At 36.7% G+C, this 15,590-nt stretch overlaps 1 protein-coding gene across 1 annotated transcript in view; it reads left to right on the top strand.

The window, feature by feature from the left end:
• Nucleotides 1-14,758, top strand: part of ZFAND3 (zinc finger, AN1-type domain 3) — a 144,866-nt gene extending 130,108 nt beyond the window's left edge. Inside the window, exon 7 of the mRNA XM_010581137.1 lies at nt 12,104-14,758. Within this exon, the coding sequence (XP_010579439.1) occupies nt 12,104-12,258 (155 nt within the window). The 3' untranslated portion in view covers nt 12,259-14,758. The remainder of the gene's footprint in view (nt 1-12,103) is intronic.
• The last annotated feature ends 832 nt before the right edge of the window (nt 14,759-15,590 follow it).

The raw sequence follows: 15,590 nt of genomic DNA, 5'->3' as shown, positions 1-15,590 counted from the left end.
ATATTAAATCATGGTTCCATTTCCATGGAACCTTTTTCTGTGAAGAAGAATTTCTAATGGCACTGGTAAATTCACTTTCTAGATGGGTAAGTTTTATCTGGTACAAACCAAAATGGCTTAAGAACATGATTATATATTGGTATAACATGTACTTCCACTGATTAAAATTAAATATGTGCACTGCTTCTGGAGGTTGAGTCAACCAGTTCAATAAGAAGCGTTAAAGGAAAAATAAATCTTATTAGTAACTGGTTAACATAATATAATTCTGGCAAGTCTTCCTGCCAGGCCTTAAGACGTACCATATTCAGATGTCTTCCGTTGACTGTTCTCCTAAGATAGTTGCTCCCAGAACAGTACTTTTGCCTCAGCCATTCCAGTAATGTCATCTTAGCTTACATTACTGCAAGTATTTTAAAAAAAAAAAAAAAAAAGAAAGAAAGAAAAACTATTGAAGTTTGAAATCAAACTCATAAGGGGGGTTTTGTTTTGTTTTATTTTACAAAGATGTTATCCCAAGACTGCAATGTAATTGATAGGGAATAGGAGCTGTTAACTAATGTTGGTCTCTGAGTAATGCATATTCTGAAAATACTGGAAATTAAACAGTTAAAAGCAGTTGACTAATTGGTGTATCATGGGTTCCAAGGATAGGACTCAGAAAAACACTTTAATGTCTAGGCTTTAGAGAAGCTGTCCACAGCTTTAAAGGTGTAAATGGAGTTCATGGTCTCCTTATAATTGGGAATCATGAAATACAGTTTGAAAAGGCTCTAGTATATTCCCCTAGCTTGTTCAACTAATGTGGGTTTCTTACAGCTTGTGCTGATTTTGATTTCTTCCACCACACAACAGGCAACTCTCTTTATTTAGTAACGTATACTGAGCCTGTTAGTTACCGTTCTATAGTCCCAATCAATACATGTAATTGAAATGGCTCAGTCGGTCTCTTAAGTCCTCGAGTTCTCCTTAAATAAAACAAGATAGCGTGTTCCTTTCGAAAACAAACAAACAAAAAAAGAGGTTTTATTTTGACACTACTGATGTGATAAGTCCTTCAGTATGTAATCTTCAGGTGGTTTTTGCATGGAAACTACAGTATGAGTCAAAAATAAGCATTTTGTTGGTGTGCCACATTAGGTCTCTTCTTCTGTACATACCTGTACTGTGGTTACAGAAGAAAGAAGCATATGGATAAAGTAAAAGATTATGCCATTTTTAATTGTCTTGTATGCACGAGAGATACATGGCCAAGTGAACCTGAACAGAAAACTCTAGCTGAGGCTACCTTATTTCTAATTCCATCTCTTTCAGTACCTTTAGGGAAGTAATTTGCTCAGTCTTTGATTCATTTTTTTCTTATCAGAAGAATGAAGATAATAGCCACCTACCTGCCAGATGTTAAAGGAAACATTTTTGAAGGTTGAAGTGCTCTACCTTTTCTAATCAAAATTCTTTCTTTACCATGTTCTTATTTTTTCACAGTCTCACAGGCACACATTATAACTTCATCAGGACTGTGCACTTAGAAAGCTTCTGTTGGTTGGCAGCAGGCTGCAGCAGTCTGTTCTCAGAAGGAAAGATACTGCCTAGAAAGTGTCCGCCTCAAAGTGAATCAAACATATTTGTCCATCTGTTAACAAATAGCTACGCACATAAGTACTGATTTTACTAATGTGCTTGATATTTGAAGTAAACACAGAAGGCCCAAAAATATGCTAAAATCATCTGACAAATCCTGAAGGAACGTTACCAGCTAGTTCAACTGACCACAAAGTAAGGCTTAGGTAGGGAGGAAAGATGCCCAGTGAATTTTGTTGGTGAAAATCTAAATTCTTCATAGGAAGAAGTGGGGAGAAAACATCACAGCAATTGCTGCATCAGAGCTGGGAGGAGAAGAAGGATATTGAAAGGAATTGTCAAAATTTGCCTTGAAAAGTTGGGATTCTTTCCAGGAACTAGAGGGTTTTTTCCCCTTACAAACTAACTAAATAAAATATTACCTAAAGGAAAATACTACCTGTGGTCTTAAATTCCATGTCTAAGTTATAAAAAAGTGTTAGAGCTAGGTACTGGGACTTGAGACTACCTGATTCTCTGCTAGAGTTCTCCACTAGGTTGCTGTGGGCCTTCTAAAGAAATGGCATAAAGATCAGTGTGCATCAGTTTTCACAAAAGTAAAAAGAATACTACTAGTCTGTGCCAGGGGCTTTTTATATTAAGTATTTCTAGCCTTGGAGGAAAGTTTCAAGAGCTGAAAAACTGTATTTATGGATATTCTAATCACTAAGGTGTAGTATTTTCTCCAGTAGGTTTTTCAAAGTAATACATTTATTTAACTGTATCTTTGTATGTATTGAAATGAAAATATTTACCTAGTGAGGCGTTCACAGTAAATACTTCTGAGTTTCTGAAAATTGTTCAGATGCATGTGTAAGTGGTGTACAGGGGGTTCTGCATATTCGGAACAGGCAGGAGCAAGGAATGTTGTATAACATGGGGTGTTGTTCGCACCCAAAAAAAGGGGCAAGGGTGGAAGTGTACATCACTCGAAGCATTTGTTTTCCTTTATGCTATAAATAGAGCTTCTTGAATGGAGCTCTATTTCCCTTTGGTTAGAAGAATTACTCAACGTAGATTGCAAGAGGCTACAGGAATAGAAGACTTCCATGGAGCAGCATCTGTAATCTAAGAGACCCTGGACACAGGTGTAAATAGGGGATAAAGACATAAAATAAATTTGATTTAGGTTTCAAAGAAATAGAGCTGCTTCTCTCCAGTGATTTGGCCAGCAAGCCTAGCTGTTGTCAGACTGTGGATCAATATGGTGCAACCTCTAGAAAGCTATTTAAACCCAAGGCATAAATAATATAATTCAGGAAATATACTGAAAGTCAAACCTGGAATCATATTCAGCATGTGATGATTTGAAGTCAATATACATGCAGGATCCAGGAGAACAGAATTAATACAACACATACAGTACATTAGTATAGACCCTTTCATTTTTCATTCCAGTTCTTTATTAGTAGCCTTATCTTTCCTGCATTTTCATTGGGCTAAACAAAATGATACACATACATTATTGAATCAATCAATATTGCTTGCTGTTTTAATTAAATTACTGGATACACTTTGGCTTTTAATTAAATCCGCAGCTTCTGGGAGAAATGTATTAGCTCAGGTGGGCTGGATAGAGAGAGAATTTTAGAAGTATTAATACTCATCTAGCTCTTTTGAAAATGTCAAACACTTTGCACAAGGCACTGCACTGATGCTAGGATAGCTGTCATCTGCCTGCCCTTCTTCAGGAGACTTTTTTTAAGACTTCATACTACTCTCAAATCTAAATGTTTTGGGTAGGAAACAAATACTTCTTTATATTCTGGTATAGCCTATGGAAAATCTAATTTTATAATAGTACTACCATTTGCAATAGTGTTACCTATTATTATGTTTTACCTCCACTTTATTTGGTGTCTGCTCTTGGACACTAAGATGCCTTTTTGGCATAATTCTGCTTTTTTACTGCATATCCTCCTCTTTGGATTAATTCTCTCACATCCTACAGGATATAACCTTGTGAAACTAGGAATGATATGGGAGATGCAGTGTTGTTTCAGTGTGTTCTCTTTACCTAAAGTCCAAACTTTTCATTTTGAACCTAGCTTTTCCTCTTCCTCAAGTTAGTTGTACGTTGGTGTTCACTATCTGGCACTGCTGTTGATGCTGCAAGTTGTTTGGAGTAAAATGGTTTATTTGCAAATTCTTTTGTTTAATTAAACTTCAACCATTTTTTTGCCTTTGTGTCTCATGTGTGATCATACCCAGTTCTATAGACATTTCACAACAGCGGTAACCCACCGTTTGTGCTAGCTGGTAAGTCAACTTGTAGTGTTACAACTACTGCTTGTGCCTGACTGCTGTGGATTGCAACTTAGACAAAAAATTGAGGACGGTGTGTAACACTGGAAGGGGAGCCTACAGATGAAATGTGTAGGTCAGTGACTTCTGAGGTATAAAGCAGTTTAGAAGCGAGTATTGATTGCATGCTGTATCAGTGGGAATAATCATGTACCTAAGTTGCTCCGTTAGACTGTCTCCGATAGATGTTGGCCTCAACTCATGAATCCGTAGAGGGGTGAAGAAGTTGTGATGTAGAAGTAGTTACTCTTATGTGCATGTGTTCTGTAAAGCAAGAAAAAATATTTGATCCAAACTAAAAGATTTAATCACTCTTATTTTGTGGTACATGGCAGAACTGAGATATGATCCTGACCAAGACCTGCAGTATTTAGTAAGACCTGACTCACAGCAAACTTTTTTAATTGCAGTTCACTATTACAAAGCAGGTATGCTGTATTTGTCACTTTGATTCATTGAGGATTCTTTGAAATTCAGAAATAATTTCCTGAAAACCTCAGTTCTGTTCCTGAAGATGCTCCCTGCTTCTTTGAAGTTGGTATCCACTAGAGCAAAAGCAGGACTTGAATCTAGCAGAGTGCCGTATCTTAATTTTTCCCACTCCAAATACTGCCTTCAAAGAAACAGGAGGAAACTGTTTCTTCTGAGTCATTCTTAGTTTCAAAGTCAAGGAGTAGAATAGTGTCTTATGTAGAACATCCTTAAGAATTGTTGATTGGAAAAACACCCTAAAAAGTCAGCACATGCTCTGTCCTCAAGTGATATAAATTCTCTGTTCAAAATTTGTGTCACATTTAATGTAGGGAAAAATAGTTTGACAGCTTTCTGTGCAAGTAGTAAGATAAATAGGAAAGTTAATTTGAAATTAGCACAAATTGGGATAAAACATAGTTTGTTTGCAGAGTCTCCACAGTGCAAAACCACATCTCTTGTGTGCTCCTTAAAGCAGCTTTCCAGGCTTACGATCTTCAAGAACATAGACAGAAGACACTTTGAAACACAGATTATACATGAGTGAACTTGGAAATACAAAGTCTTTGCCTTGCAGTCTAAAGAATTCTTGCAGAATCTTTAACTGTACCTGTCCAGTGGCTGCTACAGGATTAAGATGGTGTCATCTTTCTTTTGCATACAATATCTTCCATTCATTTCGTGGACAGTTTTTTTCACTAATAGCTTTTTTTTCTGTGATGCATGCTCATACATATTGCTTGACCCTCTTCATGGTAGATAGCAAAATAGAGCAAGAAAGGAAAAGGGAAAAAAAAATAAAAATCATCTTTGTTCCCTTCTTTTCTCCTGAGCATAAACCCAGTAGTAGAAATACAAAATGAATCTGCAGCATCCTGTAAGCATCCTGAGTCCCAGACATAAATTTTTATGTAGCATCACGGATGTCACAGAGCTGTGTGCTTCTAGCATGAAACCTGAGATTATGACTGACTTAAAAGCAGGATGGAAGTCCCAGGGACAGATTGGCAGTTTAAAAGAAACATTCTAAGGTGTCTTATACCACCTCTTTTCTTTTCCTCTTTTTGATTCAGTTATTGATCATTTTGGTAGTTATAAGTATAGATGATCTATATAAAGAAGAAAATATTGAAAGACAAGTTGCAGTGACCATAGCAAATGATTAGAAAAATAAGTTGTTAAGATACGTACACTTTTTGCTGCTGTGTGTTTCTTGAATCTTGCAGCTGTGCTGTTTGTGAAGAAACATGGAATTGAAATGCCTTGAGAGGGCAAATTTTAAGATAATATTTAGAGACTTCTAACTGTGAGCACTTAAGAGGTTAACATTCCCCATCCACTCTTCTTGGAGTGGAAATGGTAGAAATTACTGCCTCAAGCTGTATTTTGTGGAGTTTTAATAAATACATCTATTTGGTTAAAAAGCTTTACCATAATGTGGCTTACTCCCCTTTTCCCCTTGTGAAGGAATGACAAGATTCCTAGCCAAGTTATTCTGAACTACTTAGCATTTAATCAATGTCCATGACATCTTGCAAAACTGGGAAAGGGAAACAGGAGAATAATTTTGCTCACTTACTTCCAAAAGCTTGTTGATTAGCTTGTTAGGGTTTGGTTTGGTTTTATGGAAAATGTCAGTAAAACTGAATGTTCCTTGAGTTGTGTAATGAAAGCTGACAATGCCAATGCAAAGCATTGCCCACACAAGAGAGAGAAGAGATAATTAGAGTATATGAAAGAATGGAGCTGTCTAGAAGAATAATAATACAAGGTACCATCAGACTAGAATATTTTTATACTGTAAAATAGCTGTGCATATAAGCTGCTCTGGAAGTTTTGCTAGGCTGGATGATAGCACACTTTTATGCCCTTCCATTGCTGGATGTTCTTTTTAAGAAGAACAATCTCCAAAATACTAGGGGAGCAAGCTGGATTATATTGAAATCCAGAGAGCAAGTGTTTTCTGAGGTACTTGATGTACAAGCCTTTAGGGTCTTGGTTGGTATCTTGGTAGCTATTTGTTCTACTCTTACATTCATTTCTTACCTATTTCATGTCTTGAAAAAAGAAAAAAATATTTCCCTCCTGCCCTTTTTTTTTAATAGCTTTATTGTTAGCATCATTTACAACACATTAAGTCATCTTTCCAGTTGGAAGGGATGGGGGAGATGCGTAAACATTGTTTTGGGGATTACTAGACACTTTTGGTGAATGATGTCCAATTATTCTGAACAGTGCTGCAGCAGCATGTATCACTGCATGACCTAATCTTCTCTGCTGGTTAATCTGCCTGGTTTTGCAGTGTTGTATGATATGCTGTAGATACGTTCACCTCTTAAAGATATGTTAAAATCTGTTCTTGCACAGAAATCTGCATATAGACTCACACGTACCTTGTTAGATAATACACCTTTAGTAGAGAATTTTTGCAGCACCTTCATCTCTTAAGGTTAAGAGGTATTTTTAAGTTCTGTTTGAACCTTTGTTGATTAGTATTTCAAATTAGCAAGAAAGGTAAAATTCCTTGTAAAGCACATGAAGAAGCCAAAGCACACAGGACAGAATTCTGCACAGGAATAAGTCTATGCCATTACTCAGACTACTTTTGAATAGGGTCCTTATAGGGGATCTATATAAACACAAGTTGTTTATTAAATAAAATTTGGAAGTGGCATAAGCTGCAAATTCTGACAGTTTTGAACTTATGCCTCTTGACTTGGGAATGAAAATGGTAAATAGCAGGACTAGTGGGCAGGTAAGATTATTTTAAGGTGTCAGAAGCTCTGGTTTTGTATGGCAATATTGACTTCACTTTCTTTCACCTACCAATGGGAGCTTCTTTGAATGAATCAGAAGGGGTCACTGTAGTATAGAAGGCTAAACTTTCAGAGCAGTTACTACAGGCAATGAAAACATAAATGTCTACCTTGAACAATTAAGATGATTGATGATACTTGGTAATGAAGGGCTTCTGTCTTTTCATGTTGGCAATGATATTTGAACGGCTTAGCTTTTAGAAACACAAAAATGTACGTCTACATAAGCGAAGTTCAGTTTTCTTCAGTAGATGGAACTGCTGTATTAATCTTATGACACATTCACTGTATGGAAAAGTCCAAATATGTTCTCTATTCTTAAAAAACAGCATGCAACTACTTTTTAGGTAATATGCATCAAGATGTTGCAAACAGGGACACTTTTAAATGTTTTTAAGACACTTTGAAAATGTGTAAGCTGTATAAATATTTAATAAGCTTGGTTGGCACTTCCACCACTTCTTTCAAAACACGCTTACAAACAAATCTGTCTTCTTTTAGCAGCTTTCTGAATGTCTCATCGATGAGATCAGGACCAGAATCTCAGGGTGGAAGAAAAAGAAGCTTCCTTTCTATCACAACGCCATTCACATAACAGGGATCATTATATTTATTGTATATTTTACGTTACAGTGTGGTGTTCTCCAGCAGTACATTAGAAGAGTCTAGGACTCCATGCCTGGCCAAGGACATCTACTAGAGTAGTCAGAACAGCGTGCTGTACTTCTACATTGGTAGTTTGCAGTAATCCAATTATTGGGCATTTGTGCCGTGTTCCAGAAAGTCTGACCACTTTCTGTTAACAAAGAGAAAAGAAGAAATTTTACAAAAAATCAGGGACCCTCCAAAATGACAATTTGGCTTTTGTGTTGTGGATTATTATGCCATTTAGTTTAATTGTTTCTGATGCTTCACATATCATTTTATTGGTATTTTAGCAGCTTACTGTTTTCAGAATTTGAAGATGGAGAGTTAAGAATTAAATGTAGGTTTTAGTTGAAATATTTGCTTATTGTCATTCCATACTCCCATCTAGCCAGTGCTCTTGAATGTAACAATGAGGAAAATGCTGTGTGGGGGTGATGATGAAAAATGACTGCAAACTGTAGGTCTGTGGTATTCTCTAGTCTTGAATATGGAAGATTTGCTTTCTGTCCTCTCCAATTGCCTTTTCCCAGCAGATTCCTCAGGAATGATGAAAGCAACTTTGCAGTTGCTTGTGTGCGATCTCAGACTTCCTTTGAATGATTTTCTTTTTTCTTTTTTCTTTTTTTTTTTAATGTCCTACACAAAAGACTCATCTGTATGGGTACAAGTAAGGCAGAGATGGTACACTGCTTTATGGCTTTAGCCATTTATGCTCTGGTGATGAAATGGAAGTGAATTTTTGATGATATATTGTGAAGTAGTTTCTGGGGTGCTTAGAGGAGCTCAAAGGTTTTGAGGCACTATATAATGTTTTTCCAAGATGTTTGCATTAGAGGCCTGAGGAGTAGGTGATTCATAGTTTACTTCTAACATCAGAAAACAATTGCAATGCTGTGAGATGTATTATTACATTTACTAGACTGAAATCTTCTACGCTTGGAGTGGAAGTCTGGCATATTTTTGGTTGATGACTAGGGTAAACTAACTTTAGTTGGCAGATGGATTCCCTTTTCTAATGCTCTTTCCCCTATCAGAAAGTTATTTATTTTGTCTTTTAGTTGTAGTGTGCTAAAAGAAGCATTTCTGCAGTAAAATCCTTTAGGGGAGACAACCTATATTTGATATCTTCCCATAATGAACTTAACAGTAAATACACCGCAAAAGTTCATTTATCTAACTTGCTTTATAACCATAAAAGCAGAGTTCTCAGGAGAAAAGGTTTCACCTCTAAATATGGATTGGTTTTACAGATCACGTATTGGCGTTCTGCCCCAGTGCACATAAGTTCATAATGGAACTGCTGTAAAAACTGATGGTCTTGGTATGACATGAGGCACTTGTGTACACACAGACCACAGAAAGTCCACTCTGATTTCCAGACCAGTGAAGAGGCAAGGAGTGATTATAGCAGTAATAACTTAATTGAATATATCTACTCTGAACTAATGAAAAAATGTTCAGAACTACTGTTACTCAACTAGCTACTATATAACAGTATTCAGGTCCTTTAAATTTTTAAATAAAACCTACAAAAATACAAGTTCCAATCTTTAAAGTGACTTAGGCATTTGGAGCAATGGGACTAAAGATCAGAAGTCTCTTCTGGAAATGAGGGTTCCAAAAGATCACCATTGCTAATGCAACAAGAATAAACCCCCTCCGTAAGAACAGCCAATATATGCAAAAATATTTTAGTAACATTCAAAATGTGCTTGGGTATTATTTCTTTAGGTATTATCAGTTCTAATTAGCCATACATATTTAAATAGATACATGAATAACAGGATTAAATCATTTAGTTGCTGAAATTAGAAATATTTTTCCCATAATCTGGGAAAATTAAAATCACCTGCCATGCTTTGTGGACAGTTGTTGAAATTCTGTTCAAGAATGCATAAGGAAATACGTGACAAACAGAAGAAATAAATAATGTTTCATGCATACAGTACAAATTTTCCTACATGAAAACAGGTGCTCTAAAAAGAACTAAAAGGTATTCAAAAAAACAAAGATGTGGCAAAGCACAGTTTAGATTGTATCGGGGGTGTGGCAAAGTACAAAGGAACATCATGAAGTTATACTGGTCTACAAAAAGCAGGAGGCTTTGTAGAAAGTAAGGAGATGTGGCAATTGAAAGGTCATGTTCAAAGTGATAAATCATGTTGTATATGTAGTTTCTTATTAGATTTATAGAATTGTCAAAAGGGTCTTGGTGAAGATTGTATACATGTTCAAGGTCTCTTTTAGATAACATTAAATAGCATTTCTTCATATGCTTGTTAACCATGTGGAGAGGATCTGTAAAGCTGTCAGGATTTAAAACTAGTTTTCACCTACAAGGAGCTGAAATGACATCAGCCCAATCTGTATCTGCAGGGATTCTTGCATCTGCTTCTTACACATCCATTACAGATAAGATGATGAACTTGATTTTTGAGCTCATCTAGTCAGGTATTTATGTATTCTTGTGCCTGCAGTGGACGTTGGTTCCATAATTTGAAGTCTTATTTCAAGAAATAAGGGAAGCCTTCAGTCCCTGCTTTCTGTAGGAGAATTGAGTGAAATTCCTGTTCACTATTTGAACTATAGTCCCAAGGATGTTTTCATTTTAACAATCAGACCTTGAATTTTTGGTACCTCAAGAAAGATATTTGTCACATTTGAGTGTGGTATGACCCAGACTGAGATTGAAGTGGAGGCAATGATCACAAGGGGCGAGATACATATCAATTCAATCTGCATCTTTCCATCCATATTTCTGAATCGTGTATACCAATACAGAAAACTTGTCTTTTTTGCTTTGTTCCTAGAACTGGGTTTCAAAGCTGACCACAGATAATAAACGTGTCTTTTCATAGCTGGTGCTATTGAAACAAAGAACAAAGATAAATCAATTTCTCTTCACTTTTTTTGTTTTTTTTGAATAATTCCATGTGTGATACTTTTTCCCTTTCTGTTTTCTTAACAATCACGCTAACATAAAGATAGCCTGTTGTTCTCTCCTACAACTGATGTTTTATAGTCCAGGAGCTTGAAATACTTTACGCACATTTTTTTATATATATGTGTGTGTATGTGTATATATATGCACAAACACACACTCTCTCAATCATTCACTCATTTTTATCCTTTTCTATCTCTCAAATATCATTTGTGGTTTTAATATCTTTTGAGCATTCAAGGAGCAGCAGTAATGTAAAGCATTCAGTGAGAGGCAGAGTGATGCTCTTTGCACCATCAGGCAGGAAAAATACTGTAGCACGGGCAGTATCATACTTCGTTTCATATATGGTGGACTACATGAACCCTGTAACTGTCTGACTCTCTTCCCTACTGTATCATCTTAATACTACTTATCACTATGTCACATTCATTTTAGAGGTAGGAAATTGGAGGCAATTTCTTTACTCTTATAAAGTATTAGGGACAAATAAGAAAAAAGCTGGTTTTCTTTGTAGACTAGAAAGAGGTGGCTACTGAGGATGCCCTCCTCACCTGTAGGAAAAAGTATTGACGTATTTCTACATGTGTTTCTGAATCACATGCTCCCTGGAAAACTGAGTAACATTGACTAGCTTTAAACAAAGAGACAATAAGCTATGTCTTTTCAGCTACAAAGCAAGATGTTGTGACATGACATGTCCCTATGTCAAATGCCTGTTCACCCCCCGTGGTTAGTGTCAGAACAGTTCATGAAGAGAAGCTTCTGAAAACTGGAACAGTAGTGGAGCAGTGAACTCTGCTGCAGTCGCTGCCAACTTGGGGTGCTGGCAGTAAGGAGGAAGCAAGGTGCTTAGATTTAACAGTTCTGACTTGAATTAGCTTGGGAGCTAAACCTGAAGTACTATAGGCATGAATTTCAGAAATTACAACCAACTGTACATAAAGCAGAAAAGATTTCAGTTAAGGTAATCAGACTTTTCTTTTGAAACATTAGCTTTGTTACTATCTGGGCATACCTAGTTTAGATGATCTATAGGATGAGAGGATGGCAAAAAAACCAACCCAAATTTAATATGACTTGAGCTTTGATACTGTGTTGATAAATACTCAAGAAAATGCAGTAAATAATCAGAGCTTTATTTACCCTGTAAGGGAAGATAATTAAAAACTTAAAGCTGGCATTAATTTTTGGGAACTGAGTAATCCCCCAGTAGGTGATCCTTCACTTCTGATTCAGGTAAGATTCTGCCACTTTAACCAAGTTCCTAACTATATTTTTTTTTTCTCCCTTTCCATGGTAGGTTATGTGTTCTGTATGTTACATCGCCTGCCTGAACAACATGACTGCACATTTGACCACATGGGACGTGGGCGTGAGGAAGCCATTATGAAAATGGTGAAACTGGATCGGAAAGTAGGGAGATCTTGCCAACGCATTGGTGAAGGATGTTCCTGAGTGCAAGACTGCAACCAAATGCTGTTCTCTTAGTTCACTAATGTTAGCCTTATTTAGGACAAAGTCAGCCAGACACCTTGTACTAGGCAAGTTTCAGACTACAGCCAATCAGTTTCCTTTCTTTAGTCAACCGTCCTGGTACTGTAGTTTAGGGGTTGATGGTGGTTGAAGTTGATTTCTGGCTGGTTACTAAGGTGCCTGCTAGCCACAGTATAAAAATAAAACATGAAGAAATATTATTTTTGAGCATGGCTAGTGGATTTAAACAAAACAAGAAAAATCCAAAGGCTTCTGTTATTGCTGGAGTCACTCTAAAAGCCTTATGCTGGAAACATTCCAGCTGCAGAGTTAAAACAATTAGTTGTACAGAAGCTGGTGTAAAAGTTTGCTATGCACATGGCTTTCAGACAAACTGTTTAATGTGCAGCCTTTCACCTCTTCACTGCTAGTGAATCCTGAGGAGGTGAAATACTACTAAGAGCAGCAACTGCAGCTGCTTAAGCCCAGAAGACCTGACTGGTCACTCGTGCCTTCATCGCGTGTGGCTTTTGAATTAGGCAGTGTCACCAGCATCAGGGATTCTGTTGGGGTAGGAACATCTTTCTGGTTCTTCCCAGGAAGCCAAAAAGAAAGGGGGACAGAGATTCTTATGAAAAATTTTTATATCTATCTTACTATAAAGAACCTATCAGGGTTTGGTTTTGTTTGGTTTTTTTCTTTCTTCTCAGTTAAATTATGATGTCACTTTAAAGACAACTCCATCCCAGAGCAGTAAATGGTGCATACTTTTTACATGGCATCCACAGAGATTCTGTGAGTTGTGTGAACAGATTCCACCTACCTTGAGCAGTGCAGCCATTCCCACCGGCCGAAACCTGATTGGCTCTTGTTTGCCTTTTGCTAAGTGCAGGTATCTGATAATTGATCAAATAAGGCTAATTCACAGCACAGTAGCCATGGCTGGATTCTACAGACTGACTTTCTGTAGCTAGACTTATATATTGGGGGGGGGGAAAGGACATTTTGTAGCAAACGGAATTTGGTAACAGTATTGGGGAACCAACCGGTAAAACACCCTTTATCAGATTGAGTTTGTGTTCCTCACTTCCAGAGTGTCAATGAGATAATCAAATGGGCTATGTCAGCCCTTTTTCTATGCAGCTGAACACTCTCATGAAAATCTCTGCCCGCATCTATTGCAAAGCAAGTATAGCAAGTGAATGTGAAAAGCATTACATGGAGTAGAATGTTTCAGATGTGTTTAGACCTATGGTTCTGTATTATGGTATGTCATGTTGAGCTGAGCTGAATTGCACCAGTCTTGTCAGTTTGGAAACAAAAAAGCAAACTTACTTAATAATCGGCATGTCTCCTGCTGCACACAGGGTTTATGCAGGTAAAAAGGATTTGTACCGATGGGGCCCAGCTTAATCCTGAGTGAATTTAGCTTCTCAGTCTATTAGTAAGGTATTAACAATCGGGTAAATTTGTAAGAAAACCTGAGGGAGGGAAAGATTTTTGTCTCGTCTTCAAATACTGGGCAGATATAAAACATCAGAGGGGTGAAGTAACGTGTCACTTGAAAAACCCCAGCGTTTTGGGAGTAAGTTTGTACGAGTCATCCTCCATTCTACTTGTTACAGGTAACTAACTCCTTATAGGCCAAATTATATTGCTACTTTGGTAGCCAGTTAGGAGCATTTAACAAGGAGACAACTAATTTAAAAAAAAGAGAAGAATATATATGTCTCTTCACACACACACTCAGCATCTGACTGTATTAGTATTAATTAACCATGAAGCAAATCAGAAGTGTCCCATCATTATAAAATGCAAGCTATACAAAAGGCAAGCTGGTTTTTTTATTATTGTTATTGTTCAAGAACTTGAAACCAGCAGCAAAATCTTCTGTAATGATGTGCTGCATTTTCAGGAACTGGTCCTGGTGAGAGGGACTATCCAAGGGTATTATTTACATTTGCCATGAGGAGTTTAAAAAAACATGGATTTTGGCGGCTGCTGTGATACACACTTTCTTTTCCTACAAAATCCTACCATAGCATTTGATGGGCATTCTGATTGATACGCAAGACTTTTCTGCATTAATACTGAAGATGCTATTTTGTTCCTCAATATTCTCTTTAATCTCATTACAAGTGCACAGATGGTTTCAAGGTGGCTCTTGAGAGAACACTACTTAAAGTTCATGTGAATTATGGACAATGTTCACTTTAAACAAGAAGTTGGGGAGGGGGTTGTTCCTTTGCAGTACCTGTTCTGTGAAGTTTGTTAAACGTAAAGCAAGCTTAAGTTCTTGTATCTTAAAAGAAGATCTTATTTAACCCTTTTGTGTTCTAGATTTACTTACACATGTAGCCTAGAGCTCAGTTTTAGTTTAACATTGTGAAAATATTAAAAGAATCTTGTAACTTTATTCTTTTTCCTCCTGCTAAAAAAAAATTAAATCAATCAGATTAAAGTTCGAATTCCTTTCTGCCTATTCCAACAGGTCTTGCTATTTTGCACCATTTCTGTTGTAAGTTCATGTAAGAAATATCAATGGGGAATATAACAACGTTAGGCCAGTAACTTCAAGCTGAATTTACAATTGGTGGAAGGTGGACAATATTTTCTGCCAGTTTGGAAAGGGAGGATAATATTTCTGCTGGGTTCAAGTTTAGTGATTTATTTTGTAAGCAAATCTGGCTAAATCTACTGTAGCCTGAGTATTGGTCAATTTAATTTTGAGGGTAGATACAGTAATCAAATGAACAAGTTGTTCATACTCTTAAGTAAGTCAAATGCATACTGTGCACTATATCATTGGCATCAAAGTTTTAAAATGTCTTAAATGTTCTTTCATGCATTTTGACAACTTACTTCTGCACCTAGAGTAGCTATATTCCAAATCATAGTGGGCTGTATTCATAATGAATAAGCAGAGGAATAACTATTGTTTCTTAATCATTTAGATACTAGAAATACAAGGCTAATTAAAAAACAATGGAATGCATTAGAGGGAGAGAGAATATCAAGGCGAGTATTTAAAAACAGTTTTGAAAATTGTTTGGAATTCAAAGTGTGCCTGATTCATGGGACACCTACACCCATTTTGTCCTCAAATTAATATGGTACTTTCAATTATAAAACTGTGTGCAATTCGTGAACAAGATGGCTATGTTATATAGTAAAGGTAAGTTATGTAAAGCAGCTCTGCCTTTTTATCGAGTTTCAAACCTATAGCTGGGTGCAAGCCAAGGCTTTGAGGAAAACTAAGAATTGCATATGAATGTTGCTATGCCAGAGCCTGTCCTTAATTGCACTGGTTTCTG

The sequence above is a fragment of the Haliaeetus leucocephalus genome, unplaced genomic scaffold (assembly GCF_000737465.1).
Source record: "Haliaeetus leucocephalus isolate CR32 unplaced genomic scaffold, Haliaeetus_leucocephalus-4.0 Scaffold752, whole genome shotgun sequence".
Classification (NCBI taxonomy): domain Eukaryota; kingdom Metazoa; phylum Chordata; class Aves; order Accipitriformes; family Accipitridae; genus Haliaeetus; species Haliaeetus leucocephalus.
This window is presented reverse-complemented; position numbering and strand designations above follow the sequence as displayed.